Source organism: Thermobia domestica, chromosome 18, assembly GCF_964235325.1.
Source record: "Thermobia domestica chromosome 18, izTheDome1.hap1.1, whole genome shotgun sequence".
Taxonomy (NCBI): Eukaryota; Metazoa; Arthropoda; class Insecta; order Zygentoma; family Lepismatidae; genus Thermobia; species Thermobia domestica.
Window position 1 is genome coordinate 157200912 of NC_137471.1, and position 18956 is coordinate 157219867.

The 18956-nt window shown below is 36.5% G+C and overlaps 1 protein-coding gene across 1 annotated transcript; it reads right to left on the reverse strand.

Annotated features, from left to right (window-relative positions):
• Nucleotides 1-391: 391 nt before the first annotated feature.
• On the reverse strand, nucleotides 392-14014 carry LOC145675963 (uncharacterized). Its single transcript, XM_081746778.1, has 2 exons — nucleotides 13265-14014; nucleotides 392-3125 (listed from the first exon to the last, which is right to left on the reverse strand). Exons 1-2 carry the CDS (start codon nucleotides 13627-13629, stop codon nucleotides 2486-2488), a joined length of 1005 nt encoding a protein of 334 aa, XP_081602904.1. The 5' UTR covers nucleotides 13630-14014; the 3' UTR covers nucleotides 392-2485.
• Between the last annotated feature and the right edge of the window lie 4942 nt (nucleotides 14015-18956).

Genomic DNA, 18956 nt, shown 5'->3' on the forward strand with positions numbered 1-18956 from the left:
CTTCGGGAAAAATATTTGTGCTATCTCTATGCTTTATCATTTCCATTGTGAACCCAGTAGTAAGGCTACGGCTAGAGTCTGCGTTTGACAGTTGGAAATGCAGTGAAATAACGTTATCATTTATTGTTAGAGAACACTCAATTAAAAAAATTTAAATGTTCAACTCAGATGGCAAGAAAGGAGTGAGAGTGACTTGGACAACGTGATCCCACGCTAGAGAAGTGTGCCAAATCAGATGTTTTATATTCTGCGTTTAATGTGGTGATGTACAGTAGAATGCTGCTCAAGAGTGCAAAGAACAGAAAACCACCCTTAAACTATACTATAAAAATGTACAAAGTGTTACAAACAATTTTGCAGACTGTGCCGTAAATATGGCTGTTTAGTGGTGAGCGAAACATGTCTGAAAATATCGATAAGGAACAGTGGAATGTCGTTTCTCAACCAATTCTCTACATAGAAATAAGACGGCAAGACGATAAAGGCGGATTGTTTGTAGTATTAAAATTAATGGGGCAGCAGAGCACAGAATGATCTCGTACGTGAGTGTGAAACTATTTGAGCAGAGGTAAGTCTGTCCAAAAACAGTCTTCGTCGGGTGTTTTAGCAGACCATATAGGAACAGTGCTCAAAGTTTACTTGAAAGATGCCACGAACATTTCCAGATGTCAGAAGGTGACAAAGTTGCTCATTTTGGTGGCTATAACTTGAGCTTAGATATGGATCTACAATAAACATGGGATAACGTCAGACACAAATGAAATTCCTTTGTTGACTATTCTACTCAAGCACTCAATTTGGGATAGTACAATTTTTATAGCACGCGTAAAAATAACAGCTTAGATTATATCATATCTATTCTTCCAACAGAATGCGACATCTCATATAAACTCTCAGCACGTGTGAGATTTTTGTCCTTTGTGGATTATCATTTACTTTGCAATATGTGAACCTTGAGTAAATGCCTTGATAAGCTCTTTGCATCTCTTTGGTGACTGACTTGCGTTCAACTGCATTTCAAGGTTTTAGCGTTGACTATATCGTCTTCCACACTTCTCACGTGTGAGGTTTTGATCCTGTGTTGCTAAGCAGGTATGAAGGTTGAATAAATTCTATTCCAGGATTTTTGCAAGGTGAGATTTTGCTAATGTTTGGATTCACATGTGTGTAGCCAATTTCGAACGTAGATTCAATGCCCAACCACACTCTTGACATGTGTGATGTTTTACTCCTGTGTGGATTAACATGTCTCTAGCAAAACTTTAACGTTTATCAAATGACATACCACACTCAGGGCATATTAATGCATATGAACATGTGTAGCCAGAGATGAACTTCGATTAAACTTCTAACCACACTCTTAGCATACGTGACCTCTTTTTCCTGTATAGATTAACATGTGTGTAACCAAACTTAAACGATATTTGAATTCGCTATCACACTCGTAGCATGAGTGATATTTTGTTCCTCTGAGGATTAACATGTGTGCAGCTTAACTGGAACCTCGATTAAATGCCTTAACACACTCTTGGCATTTTTAATCTTTTTTTCTCCTGTGTGAATTAAATAAATGTAGCCACACTTTAACATAGTTTAAATCCTTTACCACACGCTTGGCACGTGTAAGTTTCTTCTGTGTGGACTAACATGAGTGCACCTAAACCTGAACCTTGATTTATTTCACTCTTGGAAAGTGTGATGTTTCTATCCTGTGTGGATTAACATGTGTGTAGCCAAATATGAGCGACGAGTAAATGTCCCACCACACTCCTGGCACGTGTCAGGTTTTTCTCCTGTGTGGATTAACATGTGTCTGGCCAAATTCGAACGTTGAGTAAATGACTTACCACACTCTTGGCACGTGTGGGGTTTTTCTCCGGTGTGAATTAACATGTGTTTAGCCAAAGTCGAACGATGAGTAAATACCCTACCACACTCTTGGCACGTGTGAGATTTTTCTCCTGTGTGGATTAACATGTGTGTAGCCAAATCTGAACGTTGAGCAAATGCCTTAAAACACTCTTGGCACGTGTGAGACTTTTTTCCTTCGTGGATTAACATGTGTCTATCCAAATTTGAACGTTGAGTAAATGACTTACCACACACTTGGCACATGTGAGGTTTTTCTCCGGTGTGAATTAACATGTGTTTAGCCAAATGTGAACATAGATTAAATGCCCTACCACACTCTTGGCACGCGTGAGATTTTTCTCCTGTGTGGATTAACATGTGTGTAGCCAGATCTGAACGTTGAGTAAATGCCTTAAAACACTCTTGGCACGTGTGATGTTTTTCTCCTGTGTGGATTAACATGTGTGTAGTCATGTGTGAACGACGAGAAAATGCCTTACCACACTCGTGGCACATGTGAGGTTTTTCTCCTGTGTGGATTAACATGTGGGTAGCCAAAGCTGAACGTTGAGTAAATGACTTATCACACCCTTGGCACGTATGAGGTTTTTCTCCTGTGTGAATTAATGTGTGTTTAGCCAAAAGTCGAACGATGAGTAAATGCCTTACCACACTCTTGGCATGTGTGAGGTTTTTCTCCTGTGTGAATTAACGTGTGTATAGCCAAAGTCGAACGATGAGTAAATGCCTTACCACACTCTTGGCACGTGTGAGGTTTTTCTCCTGTGTGGATTAACATGTGTGTAGCCAAATGTGAACGTCGATTAAATGCCTTACCACACTCGTGGCATATGTGAGCTTTTTCACCTGTGTGGATTAACATGTGTGTAGCCAAATCTGAACGTTGAGTAAATGACTTACCACACTCTTGGCACGTGTGTAGTCTTCCTCCTGTATGAATTACCATGTGCGTATCCAAACTTGAACATCCTATAAATTCCTTTCCACATACTTCACAAATGTGAGATTTTTCACCTGACTGCACAAACTCACTACTTGACATAGTTGAACTTTGATTAGAGCGTTTATCACTATTTCGGTACGTATGACGCTTTTCACTTTCCTGTGTCACGATATTTTTTGTCAAACGTAATCGATGAAATCCTTTGCCAAACTGCGTAGAAGTATCAGATTCCCCATAAGAATGAGAAATGGCTTTATTTAATGCAGTAAACGTATTCCCTTCTCCGTGGAAAGCAAAGACGTTATCGCGCCTGAAACAAATTCAACAAACAATGAAATTTAAATGGAGATAATGAATAAGTAGCAAGAAAACATGTAATCATTCGCTATATTACTTGATAAAGTTACGCTATATTACATGTTTTATTACATTAAATATTGTAGAAATATGAAATGGACTACCATATCACTATTGTCTGAAAATAAGTTGCTGTAGTTTGTTTCACTATATCAAATTAAACTATCATTTATATCGTGGCGGACATAAGTCTATGACCAGGTATTGTCGGCTGCCTTGACACAAATGCACAGTATGAGAATTAAATCTGTCGTATCTGTAGTTTCGTGTGGAGAAAAAACCAACTTGGGATCCAAAGGTTTAAGAACAACTCAACGTATTAATAGAAACTGTACCGAATATAATTCACTTATATCATCATAAGAGGAACACGAAAGGCGTTTTGAAACCAATTAAAAAATTACATACAACTTTCCAAGCTGAGGCAGAGAAACTTAGAGTAACAAGACTAAAGATGACTCATTTACAGCGTTGTGAGTAATCATTTACAGTGGTCTAGGGGCTTGACCAGTAATCACGAGGTTATTCGACCAAATACACGTTAAGCATTTTTTTTACTTTAGGAATTTTGATGGAAATAGATCGGCGATAAAACACGCTTCATTACATTCAAATATTTGAATACTCGTTTGCTTCAGCACTTGAACTATCAAATTTTCAGGAGTAATACTAATAATAATAACAATTATTTCGAAGAATATTTAAAAATTAAAAACTTATTATCGCTCAGGTCGTACCATTACAAGCAGAAACGTGATATTAGGCAAAAAATATTTAAGTTTTGTGTATTGTTGCCCATAAAAGACGAATTTCTCATCTCGATTCTAAAACAAACCAAACAAAATCGGATTGAAACATTTTAATTCGAGACAGGACAAGGTTAACTCACACTATAGTCATGCTTTGGAGATGAGAATCGAGACGAGACCAAAACTATCGTAAACATTTCTCATCTTATCTCGATTCTAGAAATAATGTATGCCACTCTTGAAGCAACAATTGCTCTGTAGACTGAATCTTGTACATCATTTTGATAGTTTGTATTTCTGAGCTCACTGAATTATGGTCTGTGTATATATTTTTGTAGCAAAGGTTGTTAATTACATCTGCAAACTTCACAAGTTAGTTTATTAGAAGCTTTAGTTTTCAATCATATTCAGTTCTTTCTTTTTACAGTTTTTTTTCCTGAAAACGTACAGTAGAATATATTCTACACGAAATATTAGCGGATATCTTTCGTTTAAATTTGAGTAGCTGTAGACGTGTCTTATGATGGTACGTAACCCCTTCCCCGAAACCCCTTCGACATCTTCTGTAGCTTAGCCACCATAATTATTACTTAAAAACAACTGTAATTACGGCTCTTGTGAGTTTAGAATCCCTACTTTCTACACCAAAATTACATCGAAACTTTCCGTTATAGCATTTAACTTTCCTTTATAACATTTAGCTAGTTGTAGGGAAACTTTCCGTTATAACATGTAGCTAGTTGTAGGAAAGTATCGAGAGGGTACGTGCTGTTGGTCCTGACACTTCTCTCCAATCCCGACTATTTTGTAACTTATGGCTTACGCTACGGGTTATTTTACAGGGTTTAATACAATGTGTCCTCATACGAGATTTGTTACCTATACTATTAATATTTTTATTATTATTACTGAATATTTGAGACCTCAATATTACGTCACACTGCCGTAGCAAAGCTGGGATAAATGCAATAAACAAGTGACAAATCTTGGGAAAAAGACGAAAATCAATTTGAAGGTTACGATTATATTTACAAGAATCTAACAACTACCAAAAAACACGATTTCAACCAAATGGCGACCGTTCTCTGGATTAAATTATAGCAATCTTCCTACAACTGCTTTTACAATACCATTAGTTATACAGATAACGTGTTGAGTTTGGATCTGATTAGCCTACTGTCGACAGTCAATTTCCATCAGAACCTCGTCGAACACAATTAAAAATATAGCTGAGTGATAGATAAAAACAAGAACTGAGTAATGTAGATTTTTCATGTAAGTAAATATGTTTTGACCTTGAAAGCAAAAGAGATTAATGTAGCTCATAAAAATTTTTCTTGTTGATTTTTAATTCCATGTAGATGTGAGTGGATAGCAAACAGCTGATTGAGTATACACACATACATACATGTTTTACACTATGCACCTTCATGTGCATTTATGAATAAGAGTAAATGTTTTAATACTAATACACAATAACACACTGAGCAAGGCTATGTGATAATATGTAAAAAGAAAACAGTATCACGTGACAGTTTCAACACAATAACTGTGCAAACAAACAGAGAACATATAGAGAATGTTTCGGAAAGCAGGAATTAGGACGTACAGGAAAAGAGGAAGCAGAATAATTGAACTAGTCAGAAGAACAAAGAGAAAAGCAATAGCGAACAAAGATCAAGGGGGAGTAATATATAGATTAGGATGCGAGGAGTGTAAAAAAATTTACATAGGAGAAACAAAAAAAAATGCAAAAAGGATTAAGCAGCACCAGGATGATGTAAGATTGAAAATGGAAAACAATGCGATATACAAGCATCAGAAAGAAACAAACCACAGGATAGGGTGGGAAGGAGCAGAGGTCATAGATGTAGAGAACAGGGCTTTGGTGAGGAAATGGAAGGAAGCCAGAGAGATTATGAAAGCAGGACGCAAGGTGATGAACTGGAATGCAAGATTCTCGATAAATAAGGAGTGAGAGAAGATTCTGCTTAAAAAAGAAGGAATAAAAAGGAAGAAGAAAGTAAGAGAAACAAAATAACAAGGAAAATAAGGATAATTAGAGGACAGGACGCATCCAGCGGAAAAAAGTGAACCTTTAATTGGACACGTGTGCAGCTAAAAAGTGAAAGTGAAAGCCAGACAAGTGTTACTTTTTAAAGGAGGGGCGGAACCTAATTAAAATTGATCTCCGGACAGTATATATAAGTGATAACCAACTCCCAGCAACCAGAAGGAGCGGAAGTCTGCTGAAGACACAGTTATTGTGTAGAAACTGTCACGAGATACTGTTTTTTTCAAATATTATCACATGGCCTTGCTGAGTGTGTTATTGTGTATTAGTACAGAATGGAATCAATGCCTGATAGAATAGTCATAGAAAATATTTTATATATGGTACTAGTTTATATCTGTGTTAATTTTATATTGAAGCACTTTGCAAAGTGAAACCTGAGTTGTGAAAAGAACGAATGGTTGTTAATGGTCGTAATATAAAAATTCTTAGTGTTTCATGTTTTAAGTGCATGTTTCTTATTTTCGTATTAAACTCAGACATTTACATTTCTGTACTTTGAATTAGTTGCTCGTAACTCATATCAATATGGACGCTAGTGTTTAGAACAATTTCAAGCAATCTTGACAGAGGAATCAGAGAAACAATTAGAAACCATTGCTCAAAAATGGTAATGAATATTGGATGCCTAGGACAAAAAATACATGAATCAGTAGGTCAACTTCAAAAGCCTGTAACAGAAACGATTTGGGAGCGTAGGAAAGAGCGAATTGAATGCCAAAGCAGACAGCTTACGTAATAATATCAAAGTAGTCAATAACTCCTTAACTGAAGTACTCTCTGAATTAGTTAACACGGAAAATTATGTTGATTCAGTAACTGCTGAGTTTAAAAATAGTGTAGCGGAATGAAAGAAAGGTCTCACTGTGTTCTATGAATACATGCGAACGGCACAGTTTGAGTGCAGGCAAACCACAAAATAAAAGAGTGCAAGGCGGAAAAGAAACCGTCTTGAATTCGAGCGGGCCCAAGTTGTGAAAGATATGTGCCAAATAAACCAGAAAGTCGATTACAGTCAGGAAAAGGAAATATGCAGTGTAGAGATAGAAAAAAAGAAGAATCGTTACGCGTAACTGTAAAAAATTGTTTCTAATATAATTGTTTTGCCGGCAAGGGATACCGATGTTTCACACATGATAAGCGGTAGCGTTCAGGTTGCGCGTATCCGCCCTCTCGAAAAAGCCAGGGAAGGCTTGAGATTTCAATTGATGATTTTGTGTGATAACGAAGTTACAGTGTTCTCGGTTTTGTGTCGCAGGCAAATGGTTTTGGGCGAATTAACAAATTCAAATTTGTCTTTGTAACCGTGTATGTCTAACGTAAGTTGCATTTTAGTGCTGCAAATCCATTCCGACTTTATCAGCTTTGAGTATTGTAGAAGGAAACGATTTTAAATTCACAATAGACCCGCCAAGCGAATTCTGTTTTACGCAGTGAAGGTCTCGTACATAATATATCGGTCGGAAATGTTTACCGTAAACAAGCGTAACACTTCAAATAAAGCACACGCAGTCCGCAAAAGAACCGAAATGTAACACTAAAGTTAAGAAGAAAAATAAGATGGCCAATGATATACAGTTGAGTTTTCGTAATACATCATTAACGTAAACTCGATTTTGAGGAACATAATCAGTAGAATTAAAATGAGCAGACGTGATCATATCACTACATCACATGCAACATTTATTAATTTTCAGTTGCCGAAATGTTTGAATTTTCAAGCTAGTACTTCACTATTGCGAAATTGTAAAAAGCGAAAGTTTAAATGTAGTGCTACCAATGTGCGTCGACCTCCACGTACAGCGTATTCTCAGCACGCACAACCACACATTAGGCGTGCAGAAGGAAATAAGTTGAGAATAAAAGGAAAGTGCCTTGGTAAGCGTAATTCGGAACGCACTAAACTCGGTCAAGGACGAACTACATGCAAATTAAAGTCGAGCTGTAGGCGAGGTTATTTCGAGTCAAACATGCGGAAGAAGTATACATCGACTCCGAAGAGCACTAAAAAGCTTAAGCGAAAACACGTACGAACATTGTATAGTAAACTACATGGAAAAATATAGTAATAGTAAGCGCAAACCTAAAAAGAAATTTATGGCAGGTATCGCAATGCTGCGTAAATCTAAACGTCGCAGAGGAAGGCGTGTTATAACCGCTGGCAGGTTATAGAAGGATTTTTTGTGGACACTCTGTATATTTCGTCAAGACAGTGATCATTATTTTCAATTTATACTTTATTCTGCAACGCACATAAGTTCTTTCTTTGGGGGGAATTGCTTCTTTCCCACACAATTGGACAAAGAAGTCTTTCATCGCTTTTTTCATATATATAAAACGTTGCTTTTGCTGAGAACATTTCAGTTAGTGACTAACCATTTCAGTGTTTCTCCCTGACTTATTATATGCACAGTATTTATTCTGCAGTTATTTGGAACTGAATTAAGTGTTTTCTTTAATCGCTTATGGAAACATTATAATAGATTAGAGAAATACGGGCAGACCAGATGTTTCAGCAATCAAAGTGGCACCAACTGCGTTGTTTCGTAGCCCGTTATCTGTACTTTCTCACGCCAGTGTTATCGCCGTGTCTACTGCATTATAGGCAGTTGACTAAAATTAACATAAACTGTTTTCCGTATTATGTTTGTATGTGCATACAGGTGAGTTAACTGATGATTTTTGAAATGAACTGCCAACACTTTTCTGTTGACCATTGCAACCCGTAGCTTGAGCTTGGATGCTCGGGGAGTTTGACTCCAGGCCTGGAAGCCGTAACTACGCGCATCGCGTCGAGCTTCAGATACGACTTATTGTGAAGGGGCACAAGCTATTAGCCGGTAAAAGACGATTTCTTGCGGCTAGCCCCAACTAGTGAAGTCCCAGGTCCGCAGACCTTGTGCGTTTAAAATGTTATATACGCGCCCGCCAACAGCAGTATTCTACTTTGGAGAATTTCTTGTTTAATTTGCTGAAGAATCATCTCTTCGTTTTAGGACGGTTCAGCGTAACAACTGGACTCATCGTGGGACGATCCAGACAACTTCTCCCTAGTGCTAAAACCTAAGTGTGTCAATGGTGTGAGGGAAGCATTTACAGTGATATCTGAATCATAATCATATATATATAAAGGGCTATATTGCCTGAAAAGGGTAAAGTGTGATTTCAGCGACGAAAATTATTATATTTATCTAGTGTTCAGTGTTGTGTCCATTCCTCTTCGCTATTTTTTTCAAACTAGTGTTGTAATAAATAAGTATAGTGTCGTTTAATCCAGTGTGTTTTCGTTGTTTGTATGAGTGATGTTTGTGTGTGTTATGGTCTGGATGACCGTCTGATCGTCCGTGAGGTTTTCGAGACGAGACACCCGAACCTCTCGGCGCCTAATGCTCATATTATTGAGACCGACGAGCGATTTGGAAACAGTTTGTAACCTTTTTTTGGAGAGGTCTTTCATCGTCCTCTCCAGGTAAGTTAAAGCATCAGGAAGATACCTATTGGTAGTACCACGAGCCACGGACAGCGACTACATGTCACGGAGTGGTAAAAATAAATGGCCGCCCGAACAGTGACTTGAACTCCAGGCGATTACAGTGTCACTACGTGGAAGTTTAGTAAATACGCCGTAAAAAGAAAAAAAGTTCCGAAATTAAACAAACTAACTGGAAAAGTACACGTAACTGTGCTAAATTACAGGCGTAACCGGCACAGATGGAAAATTAAAATCTTAGCACAAAAAAAGCGTGAACTTCACCCCAACTCGGGTTAAACCCCGGAAGAGATGAGAAATTAGAAATACCGAATTTGAACTGTTAAACTTTTAGATTATGAAAAAAGGATTATTGTTTATTTATTTGATTATTTCCCCGAATTTCGAAGGTTACTTTTCAGAATCAAAATGTGTGCCCACCGCCACTGACACACCAGTCCAACAAACCATCAATATCGCTCTACAATCAGGTACGTTTACTTAGAAGTCATGTTTTATGGTTTCCTTACAGTATTTGGAGATGAAAGATGAATGTGGAAAGGAGAGGAAAGACAGCATTGGAAATTTAAAACAGGTAATTGATTTAGAACGCGATTTCCGACTTTGAAATTGTAATAATACCGCACCACTTGTGAAAAGTATGGCTATCCCGTTTTGGATGCGGACTTTCAGTATCGAATTCTTATTAGGATCTTTAAGTTTTGTATTTTTTTTCAGGTCTTTCCAGTTTTGGGAACCATACTTCATAATAAAATTTTATTATCAAATTTTGCTTGAGTTTTTAATCATTCCTCTTTATGTTTATATTAACATTAACTGTCCCCATACAATTAAGCATTTTGAGACATGTTAGGCAATTAGATATAATTACGAACATAATTTGAAAAGTACTAGTAATAACTACAATTAATCATAAAGTTAAAATTTTGGGTAATTAAAAAATGTGCTCTTCAGATAGTGAACTTTTTCATCTGATGTTGTGATTGTATAATGAGAAAATATGCGAAATTTTCTATTGTAAGATCAAGTCACCGTCAAAATACTGTAAGTTAAACACAATTTAGTATAATATTGAAAGTAATTGACAATAACCTTGAATTTGATAAAGTTGCTCGTTGATTTGTTCGTCGTTCGATATATATATGCAGTCTACTATGAAAAGTCAATGTGCATTCAATGTGACTAATGATAACTGAAGTTAATTGACTTCAGAGAAAGGGATATTATAAGTTAAGAAGTGTTGAAGGTTATAATATAGTTCATCCCCTAGGGACATCCCTACTTTCGTTATAAAATTAAAGGGATGAAACCAGTCCGACGCCTGGTTGGGTCCCAGCTAATGTGCAGATTCGGCAATTGACTAAATTTCAAAATTTTGTTCTAATTTTTAATGTTTGTCATAATTAGAGAAAAGTATAATAGTAATAAAATTGATGTTCGGATTTTAGATGTTGATATAATATTTAGTTTTGATTTGGATTTATAGAAAATAATTAGAGTTTTGATTTGCATTTAGAGAAAGTAATTTAAATGTTATTCTTTTTGATATTTGAAAACAACTCTTGTATTCTTGTGATGGGAATCATAAACCGATCTCGAGAAAAAGAAAAAGGGAAGCGCGTTTACGATTTCACCCTTTACTACGATAAACACCAGATACTATGATGTATCGATAGTACGGAGTGCCTACGTCAGTTAGGCAGTATATGGTAAAATTAAGGTTTATGTTACGAGAAAACATTAAGATTGCTACGTACGAGTAGGCCCTGAACAACAATATGTTTAATGAACAAGTTAATATTACTGTTATCTTGTGTTTCACTATTGTGACAAATGCTCTCGGATGTGATTTTATTCTCGATAAAAATAAGTGCAGTTGAGAGTAAGCCACACATAAGTATTAGCTAGCGCTCTTTAAAAGGTTACATTTGTAAACCTACCAATTTTGTAGGTACGAGCGGGCCTGAAGTAATACTAATGATTAAAAAATTGAGGAATTGAAATGTGAGGCTGTAGCCTTAAATCTCCTCCCAGGGTGTATTTCTTGTCGTCCTCTACAATATATTTATTTTCTTAAAAATGCCTCCTCAAGGTCTGAATGTTGACAGCCCAATTGGGGTTCGGAAATTAACCCTGATTTGTCATGACTTGAATGCCGAAGGCATGCAACTAGGGTGGTATGTAAAGTCTTATGGTAGAAGCAATTCATTCGAATCGCCAGGGACCCTGCAAGCTTCAACTGTAAGAGATTGTCAGCACCGTTGGTTTTAGGATCCAATTCATTAATCTGTATTTTTTATGAATGACTTACACCCTGTGTTGTCAAATAATTACTCACAGAATGGCGCTCCGTAGGGCTTAACCGCCGTTTAACTCATTTATTTGTATTAAAATGTTCAAACGGTTATTAGTTACGTTGTATAATATAACGAAACTGACTGAACATTGACGGAAGTTCTTTTAAAATTTGGCGGTTCTTACAGTGACTATTTTCCACGCCACTACAACAACAAACCCTCCCTGTAATTAGAACTGATGCTGACACCCAACATTAACACCAAAATAAAGTTACATGTTCTATCGTAGGGGGTAGTTGAAACTTCGTGTATACAGTTCATGGTTTTACCGACGGAGGACTGTGAAACTCCCTTCGTATTTTGTGCGAAGTAATGCTCGATGTGCAAAGTAACCCCTTGTCAAGGTAGGTAGTAACCACCGTAAGCGAAATGAAGTATCAAAATTTAGTGTGGCAAAACATAATACGGAACTATGAAAATGTTTGGTAATGAAGGGATTCATATAATTAAGAAATTACGTCCCTAATGTATTGTGTTACTTAGGAACACAAATATACAAGCAAAGAAAGCATTTCAGCATGTTACCTATAAAATACTTCGGAACGTACAAGAACACATTCAACTCGTAAGACATGTAAGTCATCCTAAATACAGAATTTTGCGCTTTCCTTGTTTACCCACATTCTGCGTAATGCTCTAATATGCATAGCAATCTCATTTTTACCGGCCATCTAGCACATGCTGATTAGCGTTGTTTTTACAATAATTCATATATTATGTACGTACACTAAGCCCCTAAAGTGATTCCATATTGAGAAATGCAGGTTCATACCCTAAAAAAGATTCCTGGGAATGTAAAAAGTCGACTTCCTTGAAAAAATTAGTGCAGCTATGAAATGGACTGTTGTATGGACCTCTACAAATAATGAACATCCATTGTTGGTTAAAATATTCTTTGTCTTGTATTTTACTTATGTCCTTCGAAGCCCACCGGAAAAATCAGGCTAGACCCATTTGAGCTAAATCAAAATAAAATACAAACGTCCATAGTTTATGTTCGAATATAATACATTACAGGTTTACATTTGTAAAATTTTAGGATAATTACCATTATATTTATTTGTTGTTTTACATAAGTCTCTATATAAATAAGACAATATCGTCGAGCACCCATATTTTAAATATGTGAAACAATTAGTGAGAAATGTGCAACCAATAATAAAGAAATAATTATTTTATCAAGATATGAACTACATAAGAATTGTATGGATCGTATCAATCTTGTTACTATTTTTATTTGGTATACAGCTTGTCTATGTGTGGCATGTCATTTCCAAATTGTAGGCTACTAACTTACGTTCATGATATCTCCCATACCTAAATATTTCTCGTGAAGTATTGCTTTTAACCAACAAAATTTCCGAAACCATGTAACCGTATTATCAATCTGAGCCAATTAGTTAACGAAGAATTGAACATTACCTTTCTGGCCGAACTGAATTTAAACTTCTTGTTGTTAATTGTTGGGAGTCATTAGAATACGACGCGCAAGTCTCCTGAACCACAATTTTTTTTAGCGTTTCTATATTACTTTCAAATTCAGGATCTTCTTCTAGTGCTAATTCTGGTTTCACCCTATTAACGTTTAGTTTCACATCCAAAGAGCACATAGCTGTATCCTTGTCCACTGTTACCTCTCCTTCCGTTGTAGATAATATTAACTCTTTGTTTTCATTCATTAGTTCGTATGTCCACCTTCTCCCTTCGAGCGGATCATCACTAGGTAAGTCATAAGCAATTTCTTCTTTGCACATCAATTCCAACTTAACAGACGCCTTACCAGCCATTGTGAATTGAAATATAATAAGAATTTAACACTGTTCTTATACTCCCCTTATATTTTACGTTGCCAGTTTAATCAAATGATTAACAAGTACGTTCAGAAAAGCAACTTTATATTTCCAATTTTCTTCTTCTTCCTCTTATTCTTCTTCATCAACCACAATTGCTCTCTCGGCAATTGATTGTTTGTTTGTAGTAAGCATTACAAAAGTTTTGCATAGTATCATTATCACTGTATTGAACAAGATTATCGGCAATTTAGAAAGGTAATTAAACGTGTAAAATGTAAAGATTGGAATAGCTGAAGAATGATAAAAAAGTAACAAGATGTGTACAAAGCCATAAAACAGATAGAAAGTAGTAAGTATGATAAAACGAAAATACGTGAAAAAAGAAGTGTCACAATTGGAAAAAAAAGTCAAATTTCAGGTTCAGGTTCAGGTTCATGGTATTTTCCTTCCTTCTCTTCGGAATTTTGGTTCCTGAAAAAAAGAAAAAAGAGAAAGTAAGTACTGCTTTTTTTCATATAAAGTTTTCCATTTTCTTTTTCCACCAAAATTCAAGAAGTTCTTTGTTTTTTTATATTTCTTTCTCACTTAGTTCAATTCCATTTACATTAAAGCCTAGCCTCCAAACTAATTTAACCAAATTTCCTTCCTTTATCATTTCATCGATCCATTTCCATTTTTCCCTGATTTTTAGGGTTTCTTCACATTTTAACAATAAGTGTTCTAATGTTTCATCTTCTTTAACACATAATTGACATTTTTCGTTCACTTCTTTAAATTTTTTTCAATCTTACCCCTGTTTCAAAGCTCCCTGACCTGGCTTTGAAAATAAAAATGCTTCGCAAAAAAATTGTTCATATAATTTATTTTCTCATAACGCCTTTTATATGTATATATTCCTTTCAAACTGCTCTTCTTGACACCTTCTTCATTACACTTTTCCTGCGCTTTTTCTTTAATTGTTTCTTCTGTGATTCTTTTTGGAAAGAAGTAGGATACAATAGGAAAAGATCAGAATAAGGAGAGATTTTCGAACAGATAAACGGGGCTGAAGGCCAAGTTCAACAGAACAAGAGGTAGAGAAAATTGAGGAGTGTAAAATGACTGGGAAAAAGTGTAGAAAAAGGAGGGAATGTATGAACGTGTAAAGGAAAGAAAACGTGTGTAAGTTTAGTAAATATGTATAGAAAACCCCACACAACTCTCGTCATCACAGGACACACAAAACACGATGCACTCGCCATAAGGGCCACTCTACTCGATATTTCATGGATACTCTCCCGGCAATTATAGACGGTACTTGCAATCAAATATACGATCAGGTTTTAATATGATACAGAATAATTGCTTATTGAAAAAATTAGTTCTTCTTCTTCTTCTTCACAAATATAAAGCCCGACCTGACAAAGACCATTGGAAATTTATAATGTGTTTTAAGCCACTGTTGTATACGTGTTGAAGGCATGAGCTACCGCTGACTTTATATATTATTATTATTATTATTATTATTATTATTATTTTATTATTATTAATAATAATAATAATAATTATAATTATAATAATAATAATACTTATATTCATAACAATGAACGAAAAGTGGTTGGTGTGTTTTCTTTGTACTTTTGTTTTGATATCATTATTGTTTTCCACCGTAAATTAAATTGCACTAGTTATTTTTTTTTCGTTTATTCTACTTGTAAAATGTTAACTTTTACCAATGTCAACTCATTCAAGAATAGTGATAGGCAGTGGGAATATTTACGGTGGAAAGGAAAATAAAAAGCGAGAATATTCCCGGGTTGTTCTTTTGCATATCAATTTCCGGGAAGGAATTTATTTCTATTTCTTTATTTTATTTTCCAAATTATATGAAAAGTATGACAAATTACTTTATTTTCATTTATTATGATATACTTCTAGTTTTTAAACAATTTGGAAAAATGAAATGAAATCTTTGAGTTTTAAGTCCCACGGTTATGCCGGTTAGGCTAAAGGAGACGGTGATGATGAGTAATGAATGAAATGGTGGAATGAAGAAAGTGGGAGGAAACGGGAGAACCCCGAAAAAACCCACACACACGGTGTTTGTCCAGCACAAAGTTCACTTGGCGGGGGCTGGGATCGAACCCGGGACCCCTAGCACCAGAGGTGAACGCTCTACCACTGAGCCACCGCGGCTCCCAAACAATTTGGAGGTTACAAAAATTAAAATTCGTTGACTGTATTTTATATAACTAGTCATATGATTTTTTTCTAACAAAGGACATGTTTCGGTTAAAACGCGATGATCGGTTTAAAATTTGGTATACATATACAGAACTAAGTACTGAACACTGTATGATAAGTCATTCCCGTGTAAAACTCGTTTTCCGCCGACAACGCCATCTATTCTTCGAAACACTAGCAGTTAAATTCCTCGTTATAGGTGCTGAGTGATGATCAGTCTGGCGGGCTAGTGTGTCATAGTAAGCTCGAATTAATCTTAGGTCACTGTGGAAAAAATGGGGCGGGCTGCTGGCATTAACCTCCTTCATGTAAGTGATCTGTTAGACGACAAACTAAGGCGCAGATTTAAGAATCAAATATCAGTTGGAGCAGAAGATGAGTGATTTGCAACACTTTCATGCAATTTAATTATCAATGAGTACGAAAATGAATTAGAAATGATCATACTCGTCAGAGATGATAAAGAAAACTGGGCCATATGCAGAGTCCTTCTGGTATGTGATTAGTACCATACTAAAGCGTTCGACTTTCATATGCTTCCTTCAGATGTCGGGCCTTTAGCATGACGCTAATCATTTGTCAAAACGATTGTGCAAAAGGCGGAATAAATTTCTAAATGTTATAAACTAATTAGGTTGGGTAACTGCCAGAACACAGATACCCCACCATTTTGTCAACATTTGCGCTTAAATATGTACGTTCACAATATTTGCATGTCTTTCCTTTTTTTAATTTTGCATGTAACATTGCCACACACGACTTTTCTTCCTGCCTATTTCTCGAAATTCCATGCGTGAATTCACATGTAAGTTCGAGTACCTCTTCAGAAATTCGAGTCAGAGAGAGGAGACAGACTGACGTCTATGAAAAACGGCAAAATTTGATGCAAATAGCTTAGAACTGTTATATATATATATATATATATATATATATATATATATATATATATATATATATATATATGGTGTCCAAGAAGTCCTTCCCTGATTACAGAAATTGATAACTCAGGCTAGAAATAAGATAGAAATATGAAACTGGTGTAGAATTGTTTGCAAACTATAAAAGTTTTGTTCACATCAGTACACTTGCACATGAGCACCCTTGGTAGCACGAAGCACATCTAGGCGATATTCAGTTTCCATCCACACATTAGCCAACATCACTGGAGGGATCGATGCAACGACTGTGGTTATTCGTTGCTGCAGGGTTTCAAGATCTGGTACACGTGTTCGGGAGACCTCATTTTTAACATAACCCCATAAAAAGAAGTCTAATGGGGCTATGTCAGGAGAGCGTGGAGGCCAAGCTTTTGGTCCATCATGACCAATCTATCGCCCAGGAAATGTCCTATCGAGATAGGCACGGACGTCCAAACCCCAATGAGGTGGTGCACCGTTTTGCTGAAAAACGACATCGGGGCGATACTGAAGCAGCTGAGGAACAGCATACAGCTGCAACATATCCAGGTACACTGCAGATGTGATGGTATCCTCAGCGAAGAAGAATGGCCCGATAATTCGATCGTGCAATAACGCGCACCAAACATTCACCTTTGGACTGCCTCTGGTGAACTCCCTGACCTCCCTGGGGGGTTCTGAACCCCAAATGCGTACATTATGGCGATTCACTACTCCACTGACAAAGAATGTCGCTTCGTCGGAAAAGGCAATTCGTCTGAGATAACCATTATCGTCCTCAATACGTGATAGCATTTTGACCGCAAAGTCATATCGACGTGTACCGTCGTCGGGCAACAAGGCCTGAACGAGTTGCGATTTGTAAGCACGAAACAATAAACGTTTGTGTAAAATGTCATGGATAGAGCTTTTTGGCATCTGTAATTCACGTGAGGCCCTGCGTACCAATTTCTTAGGACTTCTCAGAAAAGACTGCCGCACAGCCTCCACCGTGTCTGCTGAGATTCTTGGTCGACCAGACCTCGGAAGGTCAGCAACCGACCCTGTGTTCTTGAACTTCTCATACCAGGCTTTAATGCTCTTGACATCAGGTGGAGTCCTCCCAAATGTTGTTTGGAACTGTCTCTGCACCGTGGTTGGTGATCGTGTCTCATGGTACCGCAGGACACACTATGCCTTCTCCTGGTTGGTTGGCATGGCTTCTTGGGCTTCTTAATTACTACTACAAACCTAAAACAAAAAAATTGAGACTTGGTAAAACCGAACAAACCTAACACAGACAGAAACTTTTATAGTTTGTAAACAATTCAACACCAGTTTCATATTTCTATCTTATTTCTAGCCTGAGTTATCAATTTCTGTAATCAGGGAAGGACTTCTCGGACACCCTGTATATATATATATATATATATATATATATATATATATATATTTATTTATTTATTTATTTATTTATTTCTAGGGTGATATTCACCAACTCGTGTGTGTCCATAGAGAAGAGGCACGTTAGCTGTGGTGGGTATACTCGTGCAAGATGTCGAAAAATACTAATTTGTTAAAGGTGGCCACTACAAGCTACTTTTGATTACAATTAGATGCAGTGAACCGTTTCTATGGTTACAAGTGACATATATAATTTCTCTTAATATTGATGTTCCTTTCTAGCTTGACACGTTTCAGGTTGTAAGCCTGTAACAGCACCTCAGAAAAGAATGAAAAGCACTTCATCCTTGACAGTCCACAATTTCTCCTTCTGTGAAGATTACTTTGTACATAGTGTTCGTATTTGCTGTGTCAGTTCTTCACTATTACTTTTCAGCTATGTCGCCTGAGTGAAGTAACTATTCTGCATACTCTTTCGTTGTGACGTGACTTATTTCACCTGGAAATGTCCAAATACTGGACCCCTTCTTCATTTTAAGCATGTGTCATCTGATATCGTAAAAACGGTTTTATGCAGTGCGATCCATTCCTACGCGATTGTGACTCAAAGCTAATTGTTGAGACCGCCTACCATAGGGTATGGGTGTGTTTCTCAAACTCTTGTTATTTTCCACATAAACCTATTATTGTCTTCTCGCCTACTCCTAGGATTACACCCGAGCTCAGTTCCTCAAATTCCCTTTGCTTTAAATTGAACTAGATATAATAATAATAATAATAATAATAATAATAATAATA